At 36.3% G+C, this 24358-nt stretch overlaps 1 protein-coding gene across 1 annotated transcript in view; it reads right to left on the bottom strand.

Moving 5' to 3' along the window:
- Nucleotides 1–15846: 15846 nt before the first annotated feature.
- The window catches only part of SMC2 (structural maintenance of chromosomes 2), a 43397-nt gene continuing 34885 nt past the window's right edge, over nucleotides 15847–24358 (bottom strand). Inside the window, exons 22-24 of the mRNA XM_030826870.1 lie at nucleotides 22655–22815; nucleotides 18771–18918; nucleotides 15847–17811 (exon numbers count right to left, since the gene is read on the bottom strand). Of these exons, the coding sequence (XP_030682730.1) occupies nucleotides 17635–17811; nucleotides 18771–18918; nucleotides 22655–22815 (486 nt within the window). The 3' untranslated portion in view covers nucleotides 15847–17634. The remainder of the gene's footprint in view (nucleotides 17812–18770; nucleotides 18919–22654; nucleotides 22816–24358) is intronic.

Here is a 24358-nt window from a genome sequence, read left to right on the forward strand (position 1 = left end):
TGGTGGTGCAGACCTGTAGTCCCAGCTACTCAGGATGCTGGGGAATAAGAATCCTTGAACCTGGGAGGCAGAGGTTGCAGTGAGCCGAGATCACGCCACTGCAACCCAGCCTGGGTGACAGAGTGAGACTCCATCTCAAAAAAAAAAAAAAAAAGGCAAAAAATGTAATTACTTTTCCACCAACCTAATATGTTTACAGTAACAGTTATAGACATAAAATAACATTACCAATGAGGGAAAAATAAGTGTGGAACAATGTTATATGTCATTCCAATATAAATCTTGTTTTAGGCTAAAGTTGATTCGTCATGTGTAGGTTGTGAGAAGTCCACTAGAGAACTTCACTACATAGCACAGGTAGGTCTATTACACTATGGAGGATGCAAATAAGCAGTAGCATGCATGATGGAATTTCTGCTCAAGGACAATTAAATAGGAAGGTCTCTTCCATAATCTCGATCAAAAATAAATGTACTCAAATACCTTTATGGTGCTGACACAATGGAAAGAGAAAATTGATTAATTAGAAAAGAGTAAAATAGAAATGGTCTAAAAGGGTTACTCTGGAAATAGAAATGTGAGTGGACAGTAGGAGCAACAGTTTTCTTTTTATAGGTATAAAACGTAAATTTTGAATTTCTTTTGCCATGCCCGTGCACACATTATTTGTAAGAGAATTTAAAAATATTTAAAATAAGGTGGGCATGGTGGCTCACTCCTGTAATCTCAGCACTTTGGCAGGCTGAGGAGGGGGTGGATCATCTGATGTCAAAAGTTCAAAACGAGGCTGGCCAACATGGAGAAACCCCGTCACTACTGGGCATGGTGGTGAATGCCTGTAATCCCAGCTACTTGGGAGGCTGAGGCACGAGAATGGCTTGAACCAGGGAGGCAGAGGTTACAGTGACCTGAGATTGCACCACTGCACTCCAGCCTGGGCAACAGAACGAGACTCTGTCTCTAAATAAATAAATAAATAAATAAATAAATAAATAAAATAATTATAAAGAGGTAATTGAAAGCTTGAAAAGAAAAAGAATACCATGGTATAATTCTAAAATTTTATTAATGTTATTAGTACTTTATAACTTTGTTTCATAGGCATGTAAAATGCAAAAGCTGTATGTTGTTTGGTGCATTTCTTTTTTAAGAAAATGGTCAATAGCAGCCCCATCTAAAAAACATGATCTACAAAGTGACAAAGTGATGCCAATCTCTCTCCAAATAACTGCTGTCTACTTATTTTGTATTCTGAATCACACCAGTCAAAAGTAAGAAAAACTTATATTGAGACCTTTTAACACCAAATTATATATATACAATTTTATATATATAATTAATTACATATATACAGCCTATGTGTGTTTGTATATATATAACATATAACAGTGGTCCACACGTATTTTTCTCTCACTGGAAATGTTCTTTTATGTCTACACACACACACACACACACACACACACACACACACACACACACACAGAGTAAAAAAAAAATACCACTTGAAATTCTATGCTTTCATTGCAGAAAGGAATTTGAATTAAGAATGGCAATTTAGGTGAGAAGTTAAAAACTAGAACTGAAAATCTATGAAATCTATGACCATATGTTTTCAGGGAAAAATATATATGAAAACATGAAGATTACTAGTTTCAGTAGATTTTGTCACAAACTGCACATGGCTCAAACAGGCTTTTGTACCAACACACTAAACTGTTGTTTTTCACTTTAAAAGATTTAGTGCTAAGAAATGCTTTCATTTGTGGCAGTTGCTATATTTATATACTTACTGTGCAACAAATCTTTTTATCTGGATTATTTGATAATGTTTCCTGTGAAATGTTGGAAATCATCATTATTTAAGGGATTTGGAAGTAACTATGCCTACTTAGTTTGGTATTACTCTTCCAAACTTTTTATTTCTTTTCAGAGAAAGAAAAAAAATGACTTAAGTTGCTCACTAGAATATTTTTTGCTGAAAATACTATAAGAGTCCAAATTTTCTTCTCAGATTAAGCAGAAGGTCAAAGGCTTAGCCTGGGCTATAGCTCTGGGAAATGAAGGCTGGACCTAGGAGTAGGGTAGAAACAGGGTTTCAGAAAAGAAATTGCATTTTGGGAGAAAGCTCTCCTGTAGAAATACTAGCAAAAGACCTACAAGGGCATGGAAGTGATTCAAAACCAAAAGAAGCCCGTCGTGGTGCATATTTGTAGTCCCAGCTACTCAGGTGGCTGACACAAAGAAGATCACTTGAGGTCAGGGGTTCGAGACCAGCCTAGGTAAGATGGTGAGACCATCTCATCTCTAATAAAATGTTTTTAAAAAAGAAGACCATGAGAAAATAGGAAAATTAGGTTTGTAGTCAGCAAGACTTGAGTAGATAGCTTCAAGAGAGGAGAAAAGAGGAAAGCACTGGAAGGATGGATGAATGAGAGAAGCCTCAAAGAGAAGTGATTCTGACATAGTTACCTAGACTCTAAGTTCCAAGCATCGAATATAGGCCAAATTTTATTCCTGTTTTGGGCTCTGAGTTAGGTCTGTTGTGGTATCCATAGGTTGGACAAAGCAGGTGGCAGCAAAAAGTGTAGTAGATGTTCATAGTATGCCTGCAGTTGAAAAATGAGTGGACTGACAATTTTTACATTGTGAATTTGAGTTTGAATATATCAGTTTGCATATTTAGCTATGGATAATGCTTTGTAACAGAAAGCAAATCAGAAGGCCAAGATAGTTTTCAGTGTGGTTCCTTTCCCACTGATTTTGTCTAAAATCCAGGGAACACCTTGGATTTGCCTTAGCAGTATTTTTCTCTCTGTTTAGAAAATTAATTATGTCACTGGTTTTTGCTCTTGTTAAAATTGAGCTAAATTCGCCAGGTTAGAACATGAGTCCACATCCACATTAAAAAAATTTCTCACACCGCTTTTCTCCTGATTGATCATTGTTTTAGGATCTTCTAATTTTCCAGTCAAATCAGATTTGTTAGGAAGACAGAGTTTAAAGTCAAATACTTTTCTCAATCCAGTTGTAGAATTGCCTTTCCAGCTTCTTTTCTTGATTCCATTTACACAATCTATAACCCAGGCATATAGAAATATTTTTAGTCTCCAACATTTAATGTTTCATATTTTCATGCCTTATGCATGTCCTTCCCTCTCCCCTGGAATGACATTGTCTTTTGCTACCAGTAAAGGTTCATTCATTTCCCACTCTTATCCAGAAGTATTAATCATCAGAGCCTCTATGCCTATAGCTGTCTTACAAATAGACTACCTGTGATTTGGTTACAAGGACCGTAATGGATCTCCTGAAAAGCCATCTGCTCTACCTCTTGTCCAGGTGCTTGAGATTTCCTCAATTATAAACTCATGAATCTTTAATAAAATGAAAAACTTTTTAACAAGTCTAACACTTTCCATTTAGAAATACTTGTTTAGCTAGAAGAGATAACTTGAAATGTTCCCAAAACATAGATATGATAAGTACTCAAGGCGATGGATTCCCCAAATCCCTTGACTTATTACACACTCTATATATGCAACAAAATATCACATGTACTCCATAAATATGTAAACTATTATGTATCAAATGAAGAAAGAAACATTTGTTAATCTCTCTGTGTCAGGTACTATGCTAAGTATTAAGGATAAAGAGATACATTAAACATTCTCCCTGTCCTCCTTGCTTTCCAGGGGGTATAACACGGAGAGAATATAATATAGTAACCATCCTGACAGGTCTTGACTTACTGAAAAAGTATGAAAGAGGCAGCATCTCAAGCTATCTGCAGCAAGGCCTCAGTAGACATAGCATTAAATCTGACACTTGAAAGATACACAAGCAATTTCTAGACAGAGACTGAAATAAAGGGCTTGTAGGCAGAAGAAACAGACAAGTAAAATAGCATGGAAAATTTGAGTAATGCACAAAAAATATATATAAGAAAACTATAAATAACCAAGACACAGAGTAGGTAGGGGTAGTAGGCAGCACACATAAGGGAGAAAGTACTGGGTTGGACATTCAGAGACAAGAAGTTCCTTGACATTCCTAAATGTAAATTGCCTCACAGTGAAAATAATTATGGGGTTGAATCAGATGAGCTCTTAAGGAGACGTGTGTGTGTGGTTGGGTGGAGGTGTGATTTAATTTATACAATTCTTTCCTACTATGTTTTGTGTATTATGTTAGGTAAAAGGAAGGCAATTAAAAAAAAAACAGAAATCTTAAAAAATGTTTGTTACTACAGTGTTTCATGTGAAGGTATTATACATCACATGTGAGGTGACATAAGCAAGAATTCACTAGTTCAGCAATTCCTGATTGATAGAAAAACTATGTGCTAAGCACTCATTTAGGGACTGAAAATGCTAGAATAAGCCTGCTCTCTGAGTCCAAAGAGTTTGGTTTGTTGGGATGACAAATTAATCTATAAGACATGATAACAATATAAGTGGAAATGTACATTTGGAATAGTATAGAATAATTTTGATTTATGTTAGTGGTGATAGAGTTTAACATTTTTTAGTACCTTGTATGTGTCAAGAAACTGCAAGAACATTTACTATGTTCTAATTTGTCTAGCAATCTATCTAGTTGATATTATCAACATCATCAATTTCACATTATGAAAGAGAAAGGACAATAAATAGATTACATTTAGCTTTTGTACAGGACTTTGAGAAATTCAGAGCTAGACCTAAATGGGAAGAGCTATTCCAGCTAGCTGTTCTTAGTCCCAAAGTCAAGAAGGGTGTTCTGAAGCTGTCACTCTTCAGGGAGATGGGGAAAAAGCTTTACGCTACACAAAGTACAGTAGAACATAGATAAGAAATATTAGTAAAAATCCTCTGAGGAAACTGTTACTGTGGAAGAAACTTTTGTCAGAAAATAATGATCCTATATAAAAAGCATATACACTTTCATAAGCTATAGTCTAGTCCTCCTCAAACTGCAGTTTGAGGACCTCTGGGGAGGGGTCTTAGGATACATTTTCAGGGGTCTGTTAACTTCTCAATATTTTAAATTTTGTGCTTTTTCTTTTGGTAAGTTTAAAAATGAATATAGGCATGTTTGAGGCTCATCTTAATAAATAACTTGTATTCTTGATACAAGTGATTTCATTGCTTGCCTTTATAATTGCATAAAAATATCTTTAGCATGAAGTAGGAATGCTTTAATGCAATTGGGCCATTAAATAAAAGAACAGCGGTGTTCTTAGTATGTACATGGTTTTGTCCTAGTAGGTGATGGCAAAATAGCATACTGCACAAGATTACAGTGATTTACATTGAGAAAAGTGGTGGGAAAAATGAGTCATTACATGGTTCATAATACATGTTAATATGCTCTGTATCAGACATATGAGTCTCTATGCTGCAACTTTATTTCACCCCTTTATCTGTATGATGAGATGTTGAGCTAAATTGTGGTTTCATGGTTGTTTGTAGTCATTGTGTATTTTTTGCTCTTTCAGTTTAAAAGAATGGAAGGCAAAAGAGTTCATTTAGAAGTTTATGATCCTATATATTTAAGTAAATCTGTGTAGAAAGTTTTTTTTTCCTTTAAATAGTTTTTACATTATTAAATGGCATTTTAGAAACACATGTTGAAAAATCATGAACCTTGGAATTGAAGAGATGTATTTAAATTCTGATTCTGCTATACCTCAATTGAGGGGAGGTAAATTAACATCTCTGAGCCTGTTTTCTTATCTATGAGAGTAATAATAGCAACTGTGCTGAGTTGTTAAAAGGAGCTAATAGATCAAAATTTGTGCAGTCAATGCATCCTTGTTTTCTTCCTTTCTTTTCTCTCTTTAACCTGAACGCACATTTTTCAATCTAAATTGTTAGTAGCAAGGCACCAGGATAGCATGGGCCATGGAGTAGCAACACAGTACCTTTTTGGTTCATTTAGTCCTAATGGAAATTATGTGAGAGACGGCGTGGATGATATGGCTTAAAATATTGGAATTATTTATAAAAGTAAATTACCTATGTTCTTTCTGGTCCCACAAAACAGAGGTAATCAGGATATGTTTAATACCTGCTTCCTTATGCTGAGCTAGAAGCAATCTCAGGATAAAAATCTTTTTCTCCTCCATTAGATCGCTTTTTCCTTTTCTTCAAATTAACATATGCCTTGAATGTTCAATTCTAAGTAATTAGCAATATAGTAGACTTCTATAAATTACTAAGGGATTTAAAAATTTGTCTTTGATTAAAGTTGAAAGATGTGAAAATAAAACCTTTCAACCTTGTAACACAATAGCTTAGGCAATTTATATACTTTTCACACATACAAAAATAGAGTAGGAAGCAATAGGTGCAATACATAAAAGGGCTGATACTATTGATTTTTTTTTTTTTTTTTTTTTTTTTTTTTTTTTTTTTTTTGAGAGAGTCTCACCCTGTTGCCCAGGCTGGAGTGCAGTGGTACAATCTCGGCTCGCTGCAACCTCTGCCTCCCGGGTTCAAGCTATTCTCCTGCCTCAGCTTCTGAGCAGCTGGGATTACAGGCGCCCACCACCATGCCCTGCTAATTTTTTTGAATTTTTTACTTTTAATAGAGACGGGATTTTACCATGTTGGCCAGGCTGTTCTCAAACCCCTGACCTCAGATGATCCACCTGCCTCGGACTCCCAAAGTGCTGGAATTACAGGCATGAGCTACTGTGCCAGGCCAGAATATTATATTTCTATTCAAGGGGGAACCGAATGTTATCTCAGCTCCAGACGTAAATTTAGGAGTATTTCTCATTCATTATAATGGTGTAATATCTAAGAGTATGGGCTTATCAGCTAGACAGTCTGAATTCAAACTTTGGCTTTTCTATTTTCTAGCTGTATAACTTTAGGCAAATTGAGTAACCCAAGTAGAATTGAGAACAAATAAGTAGTTGGAAAAGGTAGAAATATTTTTAAGAGTCTTTTCAAATAATGTAAATATTTTTCCTTAATACTAAAAACAAACTGTGACAATAGCGTCTTAAAATTTAGTTTCAATGTGGAGTTTGAAACCAAATCAATAAAGTTTTTGTACTCTGTAATATTAAAACCATTGATCATTCCTGCACTGTGAATGCCTATTTTACCCACATAATGACTTTGTAATGTCACACACTGGCCACTGGAAAATGCCATTCACTGAATCATGCATATCTCCTAAATGTTAACACATTTCATAATACAGTATCAAAAAAACCTCATTTGTTAACGTTGCCACCAGTTGTATTAGACAAGTCTTGAAATATTAAGATATGTCAGGCTCATAATGAATACAAGTTTGCCAAAATTCTAATTTTCATTTGAAAGCTACAATTTTACTACTGGCAACCTATTTGTCAGGTTTATATAACAGGCTCACTTTGTTCAATTCTGAGAAATGGCTACCTGATACCATAAACCTAATAACCACAGTTTGTCTGTAAGAAATTTGTTCAAGTAAAAATGGTATTCCATAAAAAAAAGCATGTATTTCAGACTCCAAATAAAACAACTGCATTTCTGTAAAATAACTATTATGTTTTGCTATGCAGAAGTGCTTTATATATAATTCTCATTTCATCCCACAGATTATTACAGACATGTACTCAGGAAGTTGAGATATTAAAAATTAGTATTATAGCTTTATTAAAGACAGAAACTGCCATTAAAAAAATTCAAATGCGGCCGGGCGATGGCTCATACCTGTAATCCCAGCACTTTGGGAGGCTGAGACGGGCGGATCACGAGGTCAGGAGATCGAGACCATCCTGGCTAACACGGTGAAAACCCGTCTCTACTAAAAATACAAAAAAATTAGCCAGGGGTAGGGGCGGGGGCCTGTAGTCCCAGCTACTCGGGAGGCTGAGGCAGGACAATGGCATGAACCCGGGAGGCGGAGCTTGCAGTGAGCCGAGATCGCGCCACTGCACTCCAGCCTGGGCAACCGAGCGAGACTCCATCTCAAAAAAAAAAAAAATATTCAAATGCGTTGCAGTGAGAAATAGAATCATTAGAAGTCAGTGTGTTGCACTACCTTGCATGCTAAGGTGTCAGCAGTTTAACTCAGTCGACCACTCAGTTTCCCATCCATGCAAATGGCAACAAGTGGGTTGCAAGAGTTCTTTAAACATTTTGGATGCAATTCTGTTAAATGTATACATTGCAAATAATTTCTTATTCTGTAGCTTGTCTTTTCATTTTCTTAAGTGTCTTTTGAAGAGATTTTTTTCAACTTTATTTTGATGAAGTTCAATTAGTCTATTTTTTCCTTGTGTCTTCTTTGTCCTAAGAAATCTTTGCATAATGTAGGGTCACTATATTTTCTTCTAAAAGTGTTAGAACTTACTTCTGGGCCTATGACCCATTTTTATTTATTTTTGTGTATGTTGTTAAGGGTCAATGTTTACATTTTTTTCATATAAATATCAAGTTGTCGGCACCGTCTGTTAAAAAAAACCTTTGTAATGGCTAATCTTTTATGTCATTAGATTTAATTTGATAATAGTTTAAGAATTTTTGTTCCTATATTCACGAGGGTTGCTTTCCTTTAACTTTTTTGTTTTGTCTTTGTCAGGTTTTACTATTAGAACAATACTAGTCTAGTAAAAAAAAAAACAACAAAACTAGGAAGTGTTCTCTCCCCTTCTATTTATAAGATTGGTGTTACTTCTTCCTTAAATGGTAAAATTTATGAGTGAAACTTGGAGTATTCATTGTAGGATTGGAGTTTTCTTTGTGGAAAGATATTTAATAATAATTTCAATTTCATTAGTAGATGTGAGGCTATTCAGATTTTGTCTGTTCTTGTGTCAATTTTGGTTTTATTTTTCAAAGAATTTTTCTATTTTGTCTAAGTTGTCAAATTTATCGGCATAAAAATGGTCATAAGTTTGTATCTTTTTAATCCAGGTAAGATCCACAGTGGCAGCTCTTCTTTCATTCCTGATAGTGATTTGTAATTTCTCTGGTTCCTTGATTGATAGGGATATACAGAGTTTGTTGACAGTTTGAGAACTCGATGTGGGTTTCATTGATTTTCTCCATTGTTTTATATATTATGGATTCCTATCCTTTATTATTTCCGTCTTTTTACTTGAGTTTACTTTGTTCTTATCTAGAATACAGGTTAGAATAGAACCTTAGACCATTATATTTGTGGCTTTTTGTTTTTTAATAGAAGCATATGTCTATCAATTTCTGATTTTTTAAAATTGAAATGATACAAAGTATGATCCCTGACCAAACAAGAATTAAATTAGAATTCAAGAAGAAAAATATACTTGGAAAATCTCAAGAATTTGTAAGTTAAAAAATACACTCCCCAGGGCTGGGCGCGGTGGCTCGCGCCCGTAATCCCAACACTTTGAGAGGCCGAGGTGGGCGGATCATGAGGTCAGGAGATCAAGACCATCGTGGCTAACACAGTGAAACCCCCTCTCTATTAAAAATACAAAAAATTAGCCAAGCATGGTGGCACACACCTGTAGTCCTAGCTACTCGGGAGGCTGAGGGAGGAGACTCACTTGAACCTGGGATGCAGAAGTTGCAGTGAGCCGAGATCACACCACTGCACTCCAGCCTGGGTGACAGAGTGAGACTTCTTCTCAAAAAAAAAAAAAAAAAAAAAAAAAAAAAAAAAAAAAAAAAAAAAAAAAAAAAAAAAATACACTCCCTCAAAAAAACCATGAGTTGAAGAAGAAATGTTCAAGAAAGTAAATTAGAAAACATTTTGAATTTAAAGAAAATGAAAATGGAACATGACAAAATCTGTGAGATGACACTGAAAGATTACTTAAGGGGGATGTTTGTAGCATTACATGCTTATCAGAAAAAAATCAGAGTTCTCAAATTAATAATTTAAGCTTCCTCATGAGCAACTAGAAAAAGAATACCAAAGTAAGTCCAAAGCAAGCAGAAAAAAGAAAATAATTAAGCTAAGGGCAGAAATCAATGAATTGAAGACAGAAAAAGAGTAGAGAAGGTTAATGAAATAAAACACTGGTTCTTTGAAAAGATTATAACATTAGACAATAGATAGACAAACCTGTATGTACCAAGGGTGACAAAAGTTAAAAAAAGACACAAATTATCATATTGGAAATGAAACAAGGGATATCAACTACAGAACCTGAATACATCAAAAGGATAATAATATGGAAATACCATGATTAACTCCACACACAAATTTGACAATTTAGATGAAAGGCAGTAATTCCTCAAAAAGAAGAAACTACTGCAATTCATTCTATATAAAATAGATAAAAGATATAGAGTAGTCCTATAACTACTAAGGAAATTTTTAGTACTAACTTTACCACCCACCACCACCTGCAAATCTCAAGGCCCAGATTGTTTCACAAAATTCTACCAAATATTTAAAGAAGAATTAACACTAGTTCTACACAATCCTCCAGAAAATAGAGGGAACATTTCCCAATTCAATTTGATGAAGCCAGGATTATCCTGAAACAAGAAAAAAAGAAAACCATGCCAGTGCCTCTCATGAATACAGACATTAAAATCATGACCAAATTATTAGCAAATACAATTCAGCAAATGCAAAAAGAATTATACATGCCATTCTCAAGTAGAGTTTATTCTAGGGAAAGACTGGTTCAAATACTTAAAAATCAAGCAGTGTAATCCATGATATTAACAGGCTAAGGAAGAAGTTACATGATCATACCAATCAATGAGGGCAAAGCGTTGAAAAAATTCAATACTCATTCGTGATAAAAAACTGCCATCAAAATAGGAACAGAAGAGAACTTCCTCAGTTTGGTAAAGAGCATCTACCAAAACCCTACAGCTAACATTACACTTTGAGGTGAAAGAATACTTCCTCCCTGATTTTGAGAACAAGGCAAGTGTAGTGGCTCTCACCACTTTTTTTTTTTTGAGACAGAGCCTTGTTCTGTCGCCCAGGCTGGATGGCTCACTACAACCTCCGCCTCCCAGGTTCAAGCAATTCTCCTGCCTCAGCCTCCCAAGTAGCTGGGACTATAGGTGCCCACCACCACGCCTGGCTAACTTTTTGTATTTTTAGTAGAGACAGGTGTTTCACCGTGTTAGCTAGGATGGTCTGGCTCTCACCATTCTTACACAACACAGTGCCAAGAAGTTCCAGTCAATGCCATAAGGCACAAAAGGAAATAAAAGGCGTACAGATCAACAGGGAAGAAATAAAGCTGCCTATGATTGTAGAGGACATAATTGTCTGTGTAGAAAATCCCCCAAAATCTACAAGAAACCTAGAACTAAGAAGTTCAGCAAGGCCAACAGTTACAAGATAGACATATAAAAATTAATTATATACACTAACAATGAACATATGGATATTGTTACACATACAGTACTCTTTATCGTAGCTCAAAAAATGAAATGTTTAGGTGTAAGTCTAACAAAATGTACAGAATGTTTCAGCATACACATTTGATTCCTGCTACTTTATTCCTCTTTGTCAAACTTGATTTAGATATTCTAGACTGTTGCCTTTCTATATATGGTGTACTGAAAATAATCAGTGTTGAAGTTAAAGATCTCAATAAATGGAGAGACATTCAGTCCGTGTCCCTGGGTTACCAGGTTCAACATAGTAAGGATGTCAATTCTTTTTAAATTAATACCTAGGTTTAATATAATTCCTATTAAAAATCCCAGGGCATTCTGTAGATAGAGTTAAGATTATTCTGAAACTTGTATGGAAAGGCATCCATCAAGAACATCTGCATCAATTTTGACAAAGAAGAATAAAGTAGCAAGAATCAATCTAACTGACCTCAAGGCTTATTATGTAGGGCCATAATCAATACTGTGAGATATTGGAAAAGGGACAGACACATAGATCAATGGAACAGAATAGAGAACCTATAATAAAAGTAGACTTAAAAAAATGCCCAAATAATTTTTGACACAGTTGGAAAGCAAAAATCCAACTTGATGTTTTTCTAGGAGGAAAGATACACTTTTTTTTCTTTCTTTTTTTTTTTTAAGACAGAGTCTCTTGCTCTGTTGCCCAGGCTGGAGTGTAGTGGTGCAATCTCGGCTCACTGCAACCTCTGCCTCCCAGGTTAAAGTAATTCTGCCTTTGTCTCCCGAGTAGCTGGGATTACAGGCACACACCACCACGCCTGGCGAATTTTTTGTATTTTTAGTAGAGACGGGGTTTCACCATGTTGGTCTGGCTGGTCTCGAACTCCTGACCTCAAGTGATCCACCTGCCTCGGCCTCCCAAAGTGCTGAGATTACAGGCTTGAGCCACCGTGCCTGGCTAAGACAGCCTTTTCAACAAATTGTGCTGGAGCAATTGGATAGCCATAGGCCAAAAAAAAAAAAAAAAAAAAAAAAGAACAGGTCACCTCTGGCTCCTTTCCATGCTACGGGTACATCCTTACTCAGTAATCAGGGCTCAGGTTCTGTTGGTGTAATGGTGTATGTTATAGCATTAGGCATGCTGGTGCCGTTTTAAATTAATGACCTCTGGCAAAATGTCAGAACCACATCTAACAAAAGCTTGAGGGGCTGGCACTTTGACACACCTTTTATTACATGAGTAAGTATCCCAATGGCAACAACAAAAACAGGGACTGGATTGTTGTTAGCCCTCTGTGTAGGGGCTTCATGAATAACATTGTACAAGAGAACCTGAGTGAATGCAACTATGCCATTAGTAAGACTTGGTCACTGTGGTCTGTGACAGAATGAGGTCCAGGATGGCAGATCACTTTGCGGCCATGGCCACAGCTTAGGAGAACCTAACAGAGGCATTATGCATCCAAATCATCCAGATCTCTCAGAGTTGACCCCATCTACGGGATAGGGGTTAGGCTGAGTTGGTGCAGTAAGCAGTCTGTCTATCCCTATCCTGAGGCCACTACCCCTGCAGGCCCCACTGCCCTTGTTACTTCACCCAGACCTTTTGGCCTCAGTGGTCTAGTCCAGGAAGGGAGGTCAGGTCCTAAACAAACTTGACATATCTGATAACATCGCCCACCACAATGGAAGGATCAGATGTCTGTGACCTGTACACAAATGTTTATGGTATTCATACTAGCAAAAAAACTAGAGTCATCATAGATATAAAGATACACACAGAGGAATATTATTTAGCGTTAAAAAGGACATGTTATTTGTGACATGTATTAACATAGAAGGGATACTGCTAAGCGAAATCAAAGAGGCACAAAAAGACAAATACTCTAATGATCTCACTCATATGTAAAATCTGAAAAAGTCAAACTCATAGAACCAGGGAGTAGAATGTGGTTGCCAAGGGCTGGGGAGCAGGGGAAGTGGGGAGATGTTTATCAAAGAATACAAAAGCATACTTATGCATGATGAGTAAGTTCTGGAGATCTGCTGTACAGCATGGTGACTATAGCTAATACTTTGTTATATATTTAAAATTTGCCAGAAGAATAGATCTTAAATGTTCTTACCATACACACAAAGAAGGTCATTGTGTGAGATATGTTAATTAGCTTGATTGTGGTAATCATTCCATAACATATACGAATATCAAAACATCACACTGTATACTATAAACATTACCATATCCTGTGGTACTACCCTTGAAATGCCTCAGACATTTCAGCTTCAGTCATCCAGTCCAGGAAGGGAAATCACTTCTTGAATGATGACATGTCTGACAACATTGCCCAGCCAAATGGAAGGATCAGATGTCCCTGGCACTATTAGAGGGACTCTAGCATCCTGGTATTTCTTGGTCCTGTATCCACCCTTGAGGGATCCCACAGGGAGTGCACCTGAGGGAAACACTGACTCCAGATTAAGATTTAGGGGGGCCTTTTGGGGTACTGTGGCAGCCTGAACTGCAAACCACCCACAGGATGTGCACTCTGAAAAGAGAAAATGGCTGGGAACACTGGGATTTGGATTTCACAGGCAGAGGCCATCATCTGGTCCACCTGTACCTCCTCCAAGCTCAGTGCTTCTCAACATGTGCTGCAATCATGTGGTTCCCTTGCCCTGGAGCGGTGTTTAGTGTCCATACTGCCTTATTCAGATGGGTTGGTACCACCCCACTAGTAGGCTATCTTGATGTCCTTCCTTCACTCGTTGTGAGCTGGCTTTCCATTGTTCAACAGCTCTATTGGACTGAGGATGACAGGGTGCATGGAAAACCCATTGTATTCCATGAGTGTGCCTGTTGTCATGTTCCTTGGGCAGTAAAGGAGGTTCCTTGCCAGAGCAAAGTTTTACAGGGTATCCAAAAACATAATTTAAGTTTCCCTAAAAGGTGGCTATGGTATTCCCAGCATCCACAGGTGACACGTATTTGTCCTTGCCAGTTAGCAACCTTTTGCCATACTCCTTGTAACCACACAGATCTTTTCCCACTTGGTTGTCATTCACCTGACCATAGCAAGGCTGTTCTTTTTGACAACTAGTGAGAAGTGGGGAGAGGTGGGTTAGTCCAAGGTCACCTGGAGAACGGTCTTGCAGGTGGCGGTTCAAATCACAATTCAATTTTATTAGGGTAAACTGTAAACTGCAAACTGCTTGTCTATTTCACAAAGATTCTCTTTGATAACGTTCTAGCCAGGTTCCTCTGAGCCCTTTCTACATCTAAATAAACCTTTGCCTGTAAAGATCCGAAAAATACACTAGCAGTTTCTAACAGCTCAAAGCCACATCCATAGGTTGACTATCCTCCTCCTGAAAGTCAACTCCTGAGAAAACTCAAGGTTGCTAAGAGTTTACTGTTTCTTCCAACCAACACTTGAAGGTGGAGTCCCAGTCTCTGTGGGAGGTTAAGAGCCTACCTTGGCATTACAGCCAGTTAACAAATCTAAATGGGTTTCACACAGACCAACTCCCTTTCCTGTTTATATATATCCCTGACTCTACTAAGCCCCCACTTATCCCCCTCTCTATTCCCTCATTCTCCCTTTAAGACACCCAGTCACCTCAATACAAATCAAAATTGAGTTCAGTTCATACTGGACTCTTCTTAATGCAGGAGTATGTTAACTGATTTAAATCTATCCTTACTAACTAGTATCTGGCTTTATCTTTGATATGTTCTGTATCTGCAGAGTTCAGGGGTTAATTACTTTAGCTGACTTCATCTACTAAGTCTGGGGACCTCCTTCTCCAGGTCCTCGTTTATCCCTTCTGAGACGTCTCCTTCACTTTCTGGAAGCTGTGGTTAGCCCAGATCCCATCTTTTAGTTCTCCAGACCAGAAAGACCCCAGGCTTTCCACTGCAGCCTTAGCTGTCCTACAGCTGCATCGTGACTATAGCTGGTACTTAGGTCAAAAACATTAACCTTAGCTTGTGCCTGTCTCTTCCTCCATATTTTATCTCCCATCCAAACTCTTTCTAGTTTTTCTTCAGTTTCCTGAACTCTCAGGTAGTTGTTTCTTGTATTTTGCCCAGAATCTATATTTATCATCTGTGGGAATGTTGGCCTTTAGATTATGCCACCCTATTGGAAGAGAAAATTTCATGTGTTTGCTTTGCATCTGCTGTGAGCTTACTTGAAATGCCAAAACCGCCACCACCACAATGAATCCTCTCTTCACATGGTTGAGGTTCTTCTTTAAGATAACATTCACGTTGTACATACTGCTCATACAGGTATTTTTCTTAAATTTATTCTGTACAATAAATACAAATGTTCAAGCTGTCAGTGACGTAGTATATCTTAGGTTCTGGAGACTGACAAGATTTGTACATGGGCCCTGACACTCCTAACTGTATTATCACCCTGAGCAAGTTTCCCAACTTTTCTGCTCAATTCCTCGATTACACCATGCTGACAACAACAGTATTTACCTCACTAGGTTACTTTGAGGATTCAATATGACAATACATACAAATGAGAACAGCAGCTAATGTAAAGAAAGAGCTTGGTAAATATTAGTTAACTCATATTACTGCAGATGTGTGAAACAAATGTCCCCAATCCCCTTAATGTCTTCCCTCTAATGAAAAAAAATTACAAAAATTTAATACATGTTTGAGGATTTTCAAAGATCAAGATTATACAAGATAAAAATCACGAAAGCATACAAGCAAAAAATTTTAGGCGAGAAAAGGAAATGAGTACATCAGCCAAAATAGTCAACCTCCCAAATTATTTTTAAAACGTTGGCTAAAACAGCAATGAAGTGCCACTTAATAACTGTTAAATCAGAAATATTAAAATTAACAGCAAGTACTGACTAATTTGTATACTATGGTATACTTTAATGTTGACAGTGTGAATTGATAACTGTTTTGGCACAGTTTGTAACACATTTGAAAGGAAACAAAAACACTGTAATATTTGACATTGGACTTTCTGTAACTCAACATTTACAACATTATTTCCTCTCCCCTCCACAGTGGACAGAACTAATTTCAGATTCAATCCTTTCCACTGTGTCCCATAATATCAAATACTGCATGTTTTCTGACATCTCATATGTATGGAGAATGAAGGGTGGGAAATGTCAAGCCCAGGGCCAGGAAGTACAGCCATGTATCAGGGGCAGTATGATAATAACACTAAGGAAGTAAGACTAAAAAATCAAGAAGAGCTGTGGGGCCAAAATAACACATGGGAGATCAGATTACAACACGTCAGACCTTTCATGATCCAGTTTGGAGTCACTGTTCTAGTGATGATGTACCTAGAGATACTAAAAACTGTAGACAGTATTCTCATGGTGTTTGCTAGTGTCATCTTTCAAGTTCTAAAGGAATTTCATCCCTTTGAACTGGAAAGCAGAAGACAAATAATCATCCAACTTTTGAGTTATTTTGGTGGAATAGATGGATTGAGTTATTTATATATATCAGACTCAGGGAAAAATAAATTTGGTTTAGTCTACTGGCACCTACATTCTTGTTTACCAATAGGTTGTTAATGATTGGATTATGAAAAGGCTGACAAAAATCTTGGAAAATATTAACAGACTTCAGATAAATTCGCAGCAGATAGTACCACGCAACACATTTCCTCCTAAGCTTTGATTTAAAAATACTTATAAAGCTTAAAAAAACAAAAACATTAAAGTCGTAGAGACCAATTATTAAGCATACAGGAAAATGATATTCATGTATCATTAAAATAAGGATTCTTTCAAGATCTGCTTTCTATCTCAGTCTAAATCAGGGGTCTGGAGTTGTGGCCTTAAACTAGCCTCAAACAGCTCCGTGCATGCGTAATAGCTTTATATGTGTTCCCTTTGTTGGTCCAGTTACCTGATTTATAATTCTTCCTTACCTGAATGACTTTATTAGAATAGAAAACACATTAATATTGCCTTAGGAATTAAATCAATTAAACACTGATGATCAGCTACATTTATCATGTAATTTAATCTGCTTTTTTGTATATTAGCTTTTACACATGGAATCAGGTATCTCAGGATCCCTAATATATAAAAGACCTGCATAAGAAAAAAACATTTGATGATATGCATAAAATCACAACCACAATAATTGGACCATAATTAGACTAGTTAAGAGATGAGGAATATATGCTCATTTGTAAGTGATAAGTGATTATTTAAAGAGAAAACATGGGTTAAGTAACATAACATTAATTTTTTTTATATAAACAAATTAGTTATCTCAAGTCCTTAAAATTTATGTTTAAAAAAGTAGGTCAAGATGAAGAAATAAATTTGTAGTTTAAACTTCCACATGTGCTCCTTTGGGTGGTTTTGCCTTGGATTTTGCTTCCTTTGAAATCTTTCCATTTTGACATTGAGTAAATCTGGCTACCGTAGAAACACCATCCACAAACTTGGTTTTGAAAAGAACGTTTGCATTGTTGAACATACCTTCTTTTAGTGACACCACAATGAACTTAAGGAAAAAAGAAAAAAAGTATAAAAAATACTTTTTGTGTTATACTTGAAGTTTACTCCTTTATACTGGTGATAAGAATGGTTTGGAGATAATTTTGATTTTATTTCTTTAAATAGTTATATGAGGCACCTAAATGAATGCTAGCTGTCCGTATTGTTTTAGAAGTCTCTTAATTTTACTCTGAGTGTTTCATTACCCAATTTTACTATTTCCTGGTGGTTGACTGCTCGTTGCTATCTTTTGTAGCTGGCATTCAGTTTTGTTGCTAACTAAAGCTGCTCCAGTGAGATATTTTTTCTTGTGATATTTTAATATCAAAGAAGGTTTCAAGTTCCTATAGCACACCACTAGCCCAAACAGAACTTTAGAATAATTAGGCACTGCCCTGCCGCCCCGTTCAATGTTATTTGCCAAAACACTGCTGTAATGAATACACAATCCATGGTAACTATGAGTGGAGTCCCCAGAGTTGTACAATGCATAATTTATGCAAGCATATTTGGTAGCCCCAGCTCCTACAGCAATAGTGCAATAAAAACAAACTGTTCTTAGCTTCAAGAAGCTTTGTTCTACTTTTTAGCCATCAGAAATTAAATTCCCCCATCAGGTGTCACATGATTTTGATACCTGATTTAAACATCCCTGAGACAGTTTTGTTTTGATTGTAAATCTTTATGGCAGTTAACTAGATAAAACAATTATATTAACCCTAAATCAATTCTGTATTATGACTAAATTGGAATCTCCCTCATGCTACAACCAACATTTTTAATGCCTAGCTCTTTCTTAAAAAGGAGAGTGAAACTTTTTTCCTTCTATACCTATTTAAATAGATATACAATGCTTTACTATTTATCAACCCTAAATATCTCATTAACATTGACTACTATTAAAGAATGGTTTTAGAAAAATAGTCTAATTAAACTATTACTGAGACTTTTTTTTCTGGTTCTTACCTGAGAATGTGTGAAGTGAGTACGCAGCATCTGTCCAATGTTTTGGGTATGAGAAAGATCCAAGGCTGCATCTACCTCATCAAGGATATAAATTGGAGCAGGTTTGAAGAGGAGCATGGACAGTATTAATGACAAGGCCACTAAAGACCTAAGAAAAGGCCAGAAGAAAAGCCATAAAAATTTGATTTTATCACTTATCAAAACACTGAAGCAAATATGTGATCCTATTATTGTGAATAGAGCACATTTATCTGAAAGGTAGTCATATAAAAAAAGAATCTTGAGTTTCAAACTTTAACACTTTTGTTGTATTAAAATATTTCTTTTTCTTTTATTTTAGCTTTCCATTTGTCCTCTTTTCAGAAGAACGCTATTTTCATAGACAATTTTAATACTGACATATTACGTTTGGCACCTATTCTTAAGATCATGTTAGTTTTAAAAGTTCTTTTTTTTCCCTTCCCCAGTTGGCTCATTAGAGCCTAGGTGGCAGGTGAGTAAGAGCTATGGTCATTATTTAAGACAATAACTATCATCTTGGTAACAGTAACTGGGTTAGATGTCATTTTTCAAACTTTCATAATGTACCACACTTACATAAACATGCACAGACACACAATCTCTCTCTATATATTTTTTTGGTACCATTTGTGAATAAGTTGTATAGACTATGGCCCACTACTCTAAGTACATCACTGTCAAAAGTTCAATCTTTTTTTTTTTTGAGACGAGTCTCCCTCTGTCGCCCAGGCTGGAGTGCAGTGGCACAATCTCGGCTCACTGCAAGCTCCGCCTCCCAGGTTCACGCCATTCTCCTGCTTCAGCCTCTCCGAGTAGCTGGACTACAGGCACCCGCCACCATGCCCAGCTAATTTTTTTTTTGTATTTTTAGTAGAGACGGGGTTTCACCGTGGTCTTGATCTCCTGACCTCGTGATCCGCCCGCCTTGGCCTCCCAAAGTGCTGGGATTACAAGCGTGAGCCACCGCGCCCAGCCAAAAGTTCAAACAATCTTATGTAAAATTCATAGTTACACCTAATCTCAGGTTCCACAGCACTATTTTCAGTTCTCTTCTAGCTTACTGCAGCTCATTCTAATCTGGTATGAAGAATCATAATAATTATTATATTTTTTCCTTACAAATATATAATTCATAAAAAGCCTTATTTTAATATATTTATAATTACTTAACATTAGACTAAAAATTAGAGTAGCATTTGTAATATACTTACTCTGTAACTTCAAGTACATCCTGGCATACAGTACTAGAATAGGCAACTCAATGCTTGCTGCATTCTTTTTTGTTTTTTGAGAGTCTTGCTCTGTCACCCAGGATGAAGTGCAGTAGCACGACCTCGGTTCACTGCAACCTCTGCCTCTGAGGTTCAAGCAATTCTACTGCCACAGCCTCCCTAGTAGCTGAGATTATGAGATTACAGGTACATGCCACCACACCCAGCTAATTTTTGTAGTTTTAGTACAGACAGGATTTCACCATGTTGGCCAGGATGATCTCAAACTCGTGACCTCAAGTGATCCATCCGCCTTGGCCTCCCAAAGTGCTAGGATTACAGGCATGAGCCACCATACCCGGCCCAAGGCTTGCCGCACTCTAATAGGGCTATTTATTAAGAAATATATAAGTAGGGAAAAAATGCGTACACAAGTAGAGAAAAATTGCTAGCAAAAAAAAAAAAAAAGAATAAAACAGTATCATCAAAACCAAATCACAGTGAGACTGTTAATCACCTCTATAAAAGGGAGCTAAACTCATTCAGCCAACCTAAAATTATGTTTCTCTTTCTCTGTGATGAGTGCCTCAAGTATTGAGTTTTAAACTTAAAAAAAAAAAAAAAATTCTGCTATGCTGAAGAGTTTAATCTAAAAATAACTTTATAGCATCTTAATTACAGAAATAATTTATAGGTCCCAGTAAGAAGAGAAGCATATATTTTATATTTTCCTCAAAACATTTTCTAGGGTTTCGGCAAATATAGCTAAAGATATTGGGAACTAAACTGTGGAATCCAATTTTTATGAACAGGCAGCAGGAGCTGTATTTTTTATTCTTATTTACAAATTTTATAAAAATATAAAATAAAATATATTTCTACTCATAAAAATGATAAAAAGGGGTCATAAGGAACATTAGCAGGTGTCAATATTTTCTATGTATATAAAAAAAGGGTTACATGATGGTATTACGGGACAGAGAAGACCAATTCAAGGCCTATGGATTACATACCATGCAGGAGAAAAAACCAATTACTAAATGAATCACTAATTTCAATTATGTGAATATTCACAACCTTCTTTCAGGAGGTTTTAATTAATTGGCTATCGCTGGGTAAGGTGTAAATCGGTAGGTAAGGTGTAAGGACATATGACCTTTTAGGTTTCTATCACTATGCTGATTTTCTGAATCACTGTGTAAGGTCGGGAGAAACTTCCCTGAACTCCAAATCCATGTTATTTTCCAACACTCTTCCTTTATGTAGATCCAAGGTTCCATCTGGTATCATTTTCCTTTTGCCTGAGAACTTCCTTTAACCTGTATTATGGTTCTGCTGGTTTTGTCTGAAAAGTAGTATTCATATTGCCTTCAATTTGAAGAATATTTCTGTTAGATATACAATTCTAAGTTGACATATACTTTCAGCACTTCACGGATGTTCCAGACTTCTGGCTTACATAGCGTTTAACAAGAAGTCTAAAGTCATTTTTATTTTTGTTCACTAGCACATAATATGTCTCTTTTCCTCTAGCTGCTTTTAGGATTTTTCTCCTATCACTGGTTTTCAGCAGTTTTATGTATCTTTTGCTTTGTTATTTTTTATGTGTTTCTGTTTATGTTGCCTGAGGTTGATAGAACTCAAGTCTGTGGGTTTACAGAATTCATCAAATCTAGAAAATATGGGGCCATAATTTCTTCAAGTATTCCTCTGCTTTTGGAACTCCAATTACTTGCCCATTAGACAGCTTCCCTTAGGACACTGAAGCTGGTTGTTGTTTTTTTTTCCAGTTTTTTATTTCTCAATGTAGCTTGAATAGATTCTGTTCTATTGCTATGTCTTCAAATTTACTCATTTTTCTTTTACAGTATCTCATCTGCTGTTAATCTCATGCAGTAAACTTTTTTTTAATCTCTAGAAAGTTCACTTAATTCTTTTTAGTAGCTTCTATTTCTCTCATTATGTTCATGTTTTCTTGGATTAACTTGTCTCCTACTTGCATCATCTGTCATTTCAGAGTCTGTTTCTACTCACTAATTTTTCTCTTTAATTTTGATTACATGCTGCTCATTGTGGTTATATTGTTTAGTATCTCAATTTTTTTAACCTTCTTTAAAGAACACTGGCCTTTGTTCTGATAAACAAGTAAGTTTGATCCCTTCAAAAAATTTGTTCAGTTTCTTGGGATGTGTCTAGATTAGGCTTTACTTCAGGGACAGTAGAGACCTAAAGCCAAGGTGTAGCACTCTAGGGCTTTGCACAATTCTAATCTGTCTTTCTAACTTAGTGATACTACTGACCTCTGTTTGGGCAACTGAAGTCCAAAAACTGCCTCTAGAGAGAAAGCCAGGGTGAACATAGGGCTCAGCATTTCTGTTTCATCTTGTCCTGGACTATTCATTTTCTAATATTTGAAAATAGATTTTTTAAAAACATATTTTGTCTAATTTTCTATTTGCTTATTCCTCCTTTGTCACCTATTTTAATCAAATGTTTTAACCAAATTGTTTAGTCTTACATATTAGGCTTCTTAAATTCTACATGCAAAGGTAGTTAAAACACAAATACAATTTTAAGGTAAGGAGAAGAATTATAATAAAGTAAAAGGAATGAAAATTGTAATATTTATAATATAGCAAAGTGATTCCTCACCTCTGACCACCACTAAGTTCAGTTAGGTTTTCTTTCCAGGTATTTCCTAAGGCAACCTTGAACTCCAGACCATCCAAAACAGTTTGACCCTCTGGTGGTGCAAGCATAGCATTAGCACCAGGTAAAAGAGTAGAAAAAATAGACCCAAAGTCCTTGTTCACCTGGATTTAAAAAATAAAAAAGTTAAAACATCAGGATGCTTTCCAAGAAGAATCAATTGTTGATGTATGTATATGCAACACAGCAGGTCTACTTTGTCTATTATGCTAACTCAGGGGCTGACAAACTATGGCCCATGGGAAAAATCTGGATATGCTCATTCATTTACAAAGTGTCTATCGGTGCTAGTGATTCGACAAAATCAGGTAGTTGCAACAGAGACTGGATGGGCTCCCAAGCAAAAAATATTTACTATCTGGCCCTTTACAAAAATGAATTACTGAATCCTGCTCTAATTTCCCAGGGAACTAGAAGGCACACCTCTAACTCTACTCCAAAGTTTTGACACTTTTGTAGAACATACTGCAGGAATCCTCAAGATAAACACAATTGTATCACATGAGGAAAAAAACACAAAATAGAGAAGTAAACGAAAAAAGAAAACTCTTTTTGGAATAAAATGTTCTCTTATAAAACTTTTCTTTTTCCTGTTGACGGATAGAATAGGATGGATCCAAAGGCCTAAGTACATCAGTGTGAGGCCCAGGAGAAAAAGGGGCATGAAATCAAAGGACCAGATCCGTTAAAGCGTTCTTTCCTACATGCCTCATCTCCTAGCCGAAGAGGTTAAGCTGTTGAGGAAATAGGATTACATCCCAAGAGAAAAGAAAGCTGTTTGGCCTGCCCCTGTCTTGCCACAGAAGGAGACAGAGATTTAGGGCCAAAAATCCTAGCTTGTGATAGGGTAATTTTTGTTCATACGCATTTGATTGATGATTTGGGAATTTGGCCATCTGTCTTCAAAGACATGACTAATATTCTTAGTTCGGCAGTGAAACTTGAAAGCCTAACACACACACACAAAAAGCACCTGACAGCCAAGTTCTCTAGCAAAATCTCCAAATTCAAATGCAGGTATACAATATTCAAATGTAAATATACTTTTTAATGAATACTTATAGTAACAAGAAAATCTCACAGACACAAGCAGTGATCCTAAATATAGATTTACTAAGTAACACACATTTTAAAAGCAAGTACATGGCTGCTGAAGAGTGGAAGCAAGTTCTAGGCCAAGTGTGGGAGAGGCAGCTCAGGACCAAGAGAGAGGAATGCTACTAAACTTGAACCAGAGACCCAATGTGAAACTTCCTCCAAAAGAGAATGGACAGAGAAGAATACAGCCCTATGCTACACAGAAAATGAGTTATATTCATAGATCGATATAAAGATGAAATAAAAGAGAATTCTGCAAGTCCAATGAGGCTATGAAGAAAATAAACCAAAAACAAAAAAAGCCGAGAATACTCTGGCTTTGTCACTTTGTCAATCAAGTATGCCTGAAGCCAAAAAACAGTACCTACTTCGTTAGGTTATTGTGAAGATTAGATGAGAAAATTAATTTGAGAATAGTGACTGGCATATAATAAGCACTGAATAAATGTTACTGGCTTTGGAAGAACCTTGGAAATTTGGGAAGAGGAGGATATGTTTAAACAATAAATTCTGATTTGTACTAAGTCCAGGAACCCTGGTGGGAAAAAA

Source organism: Nomascus leucogenys, chromosome 1a (genome assembly GCF_006542625.1).
Source record: "Nomascus leucogenys isolate Asia chromosome 1a, Asia_NLE_v1, whole genome shotgun sequence".
Taxonomy (NCBI): domain Eukaryota; kingdom Metazoa; phylum Chordata; class Mammalia; order Primates; family Hylobatidae; genus Nomascus; species Nomascus leucogenys.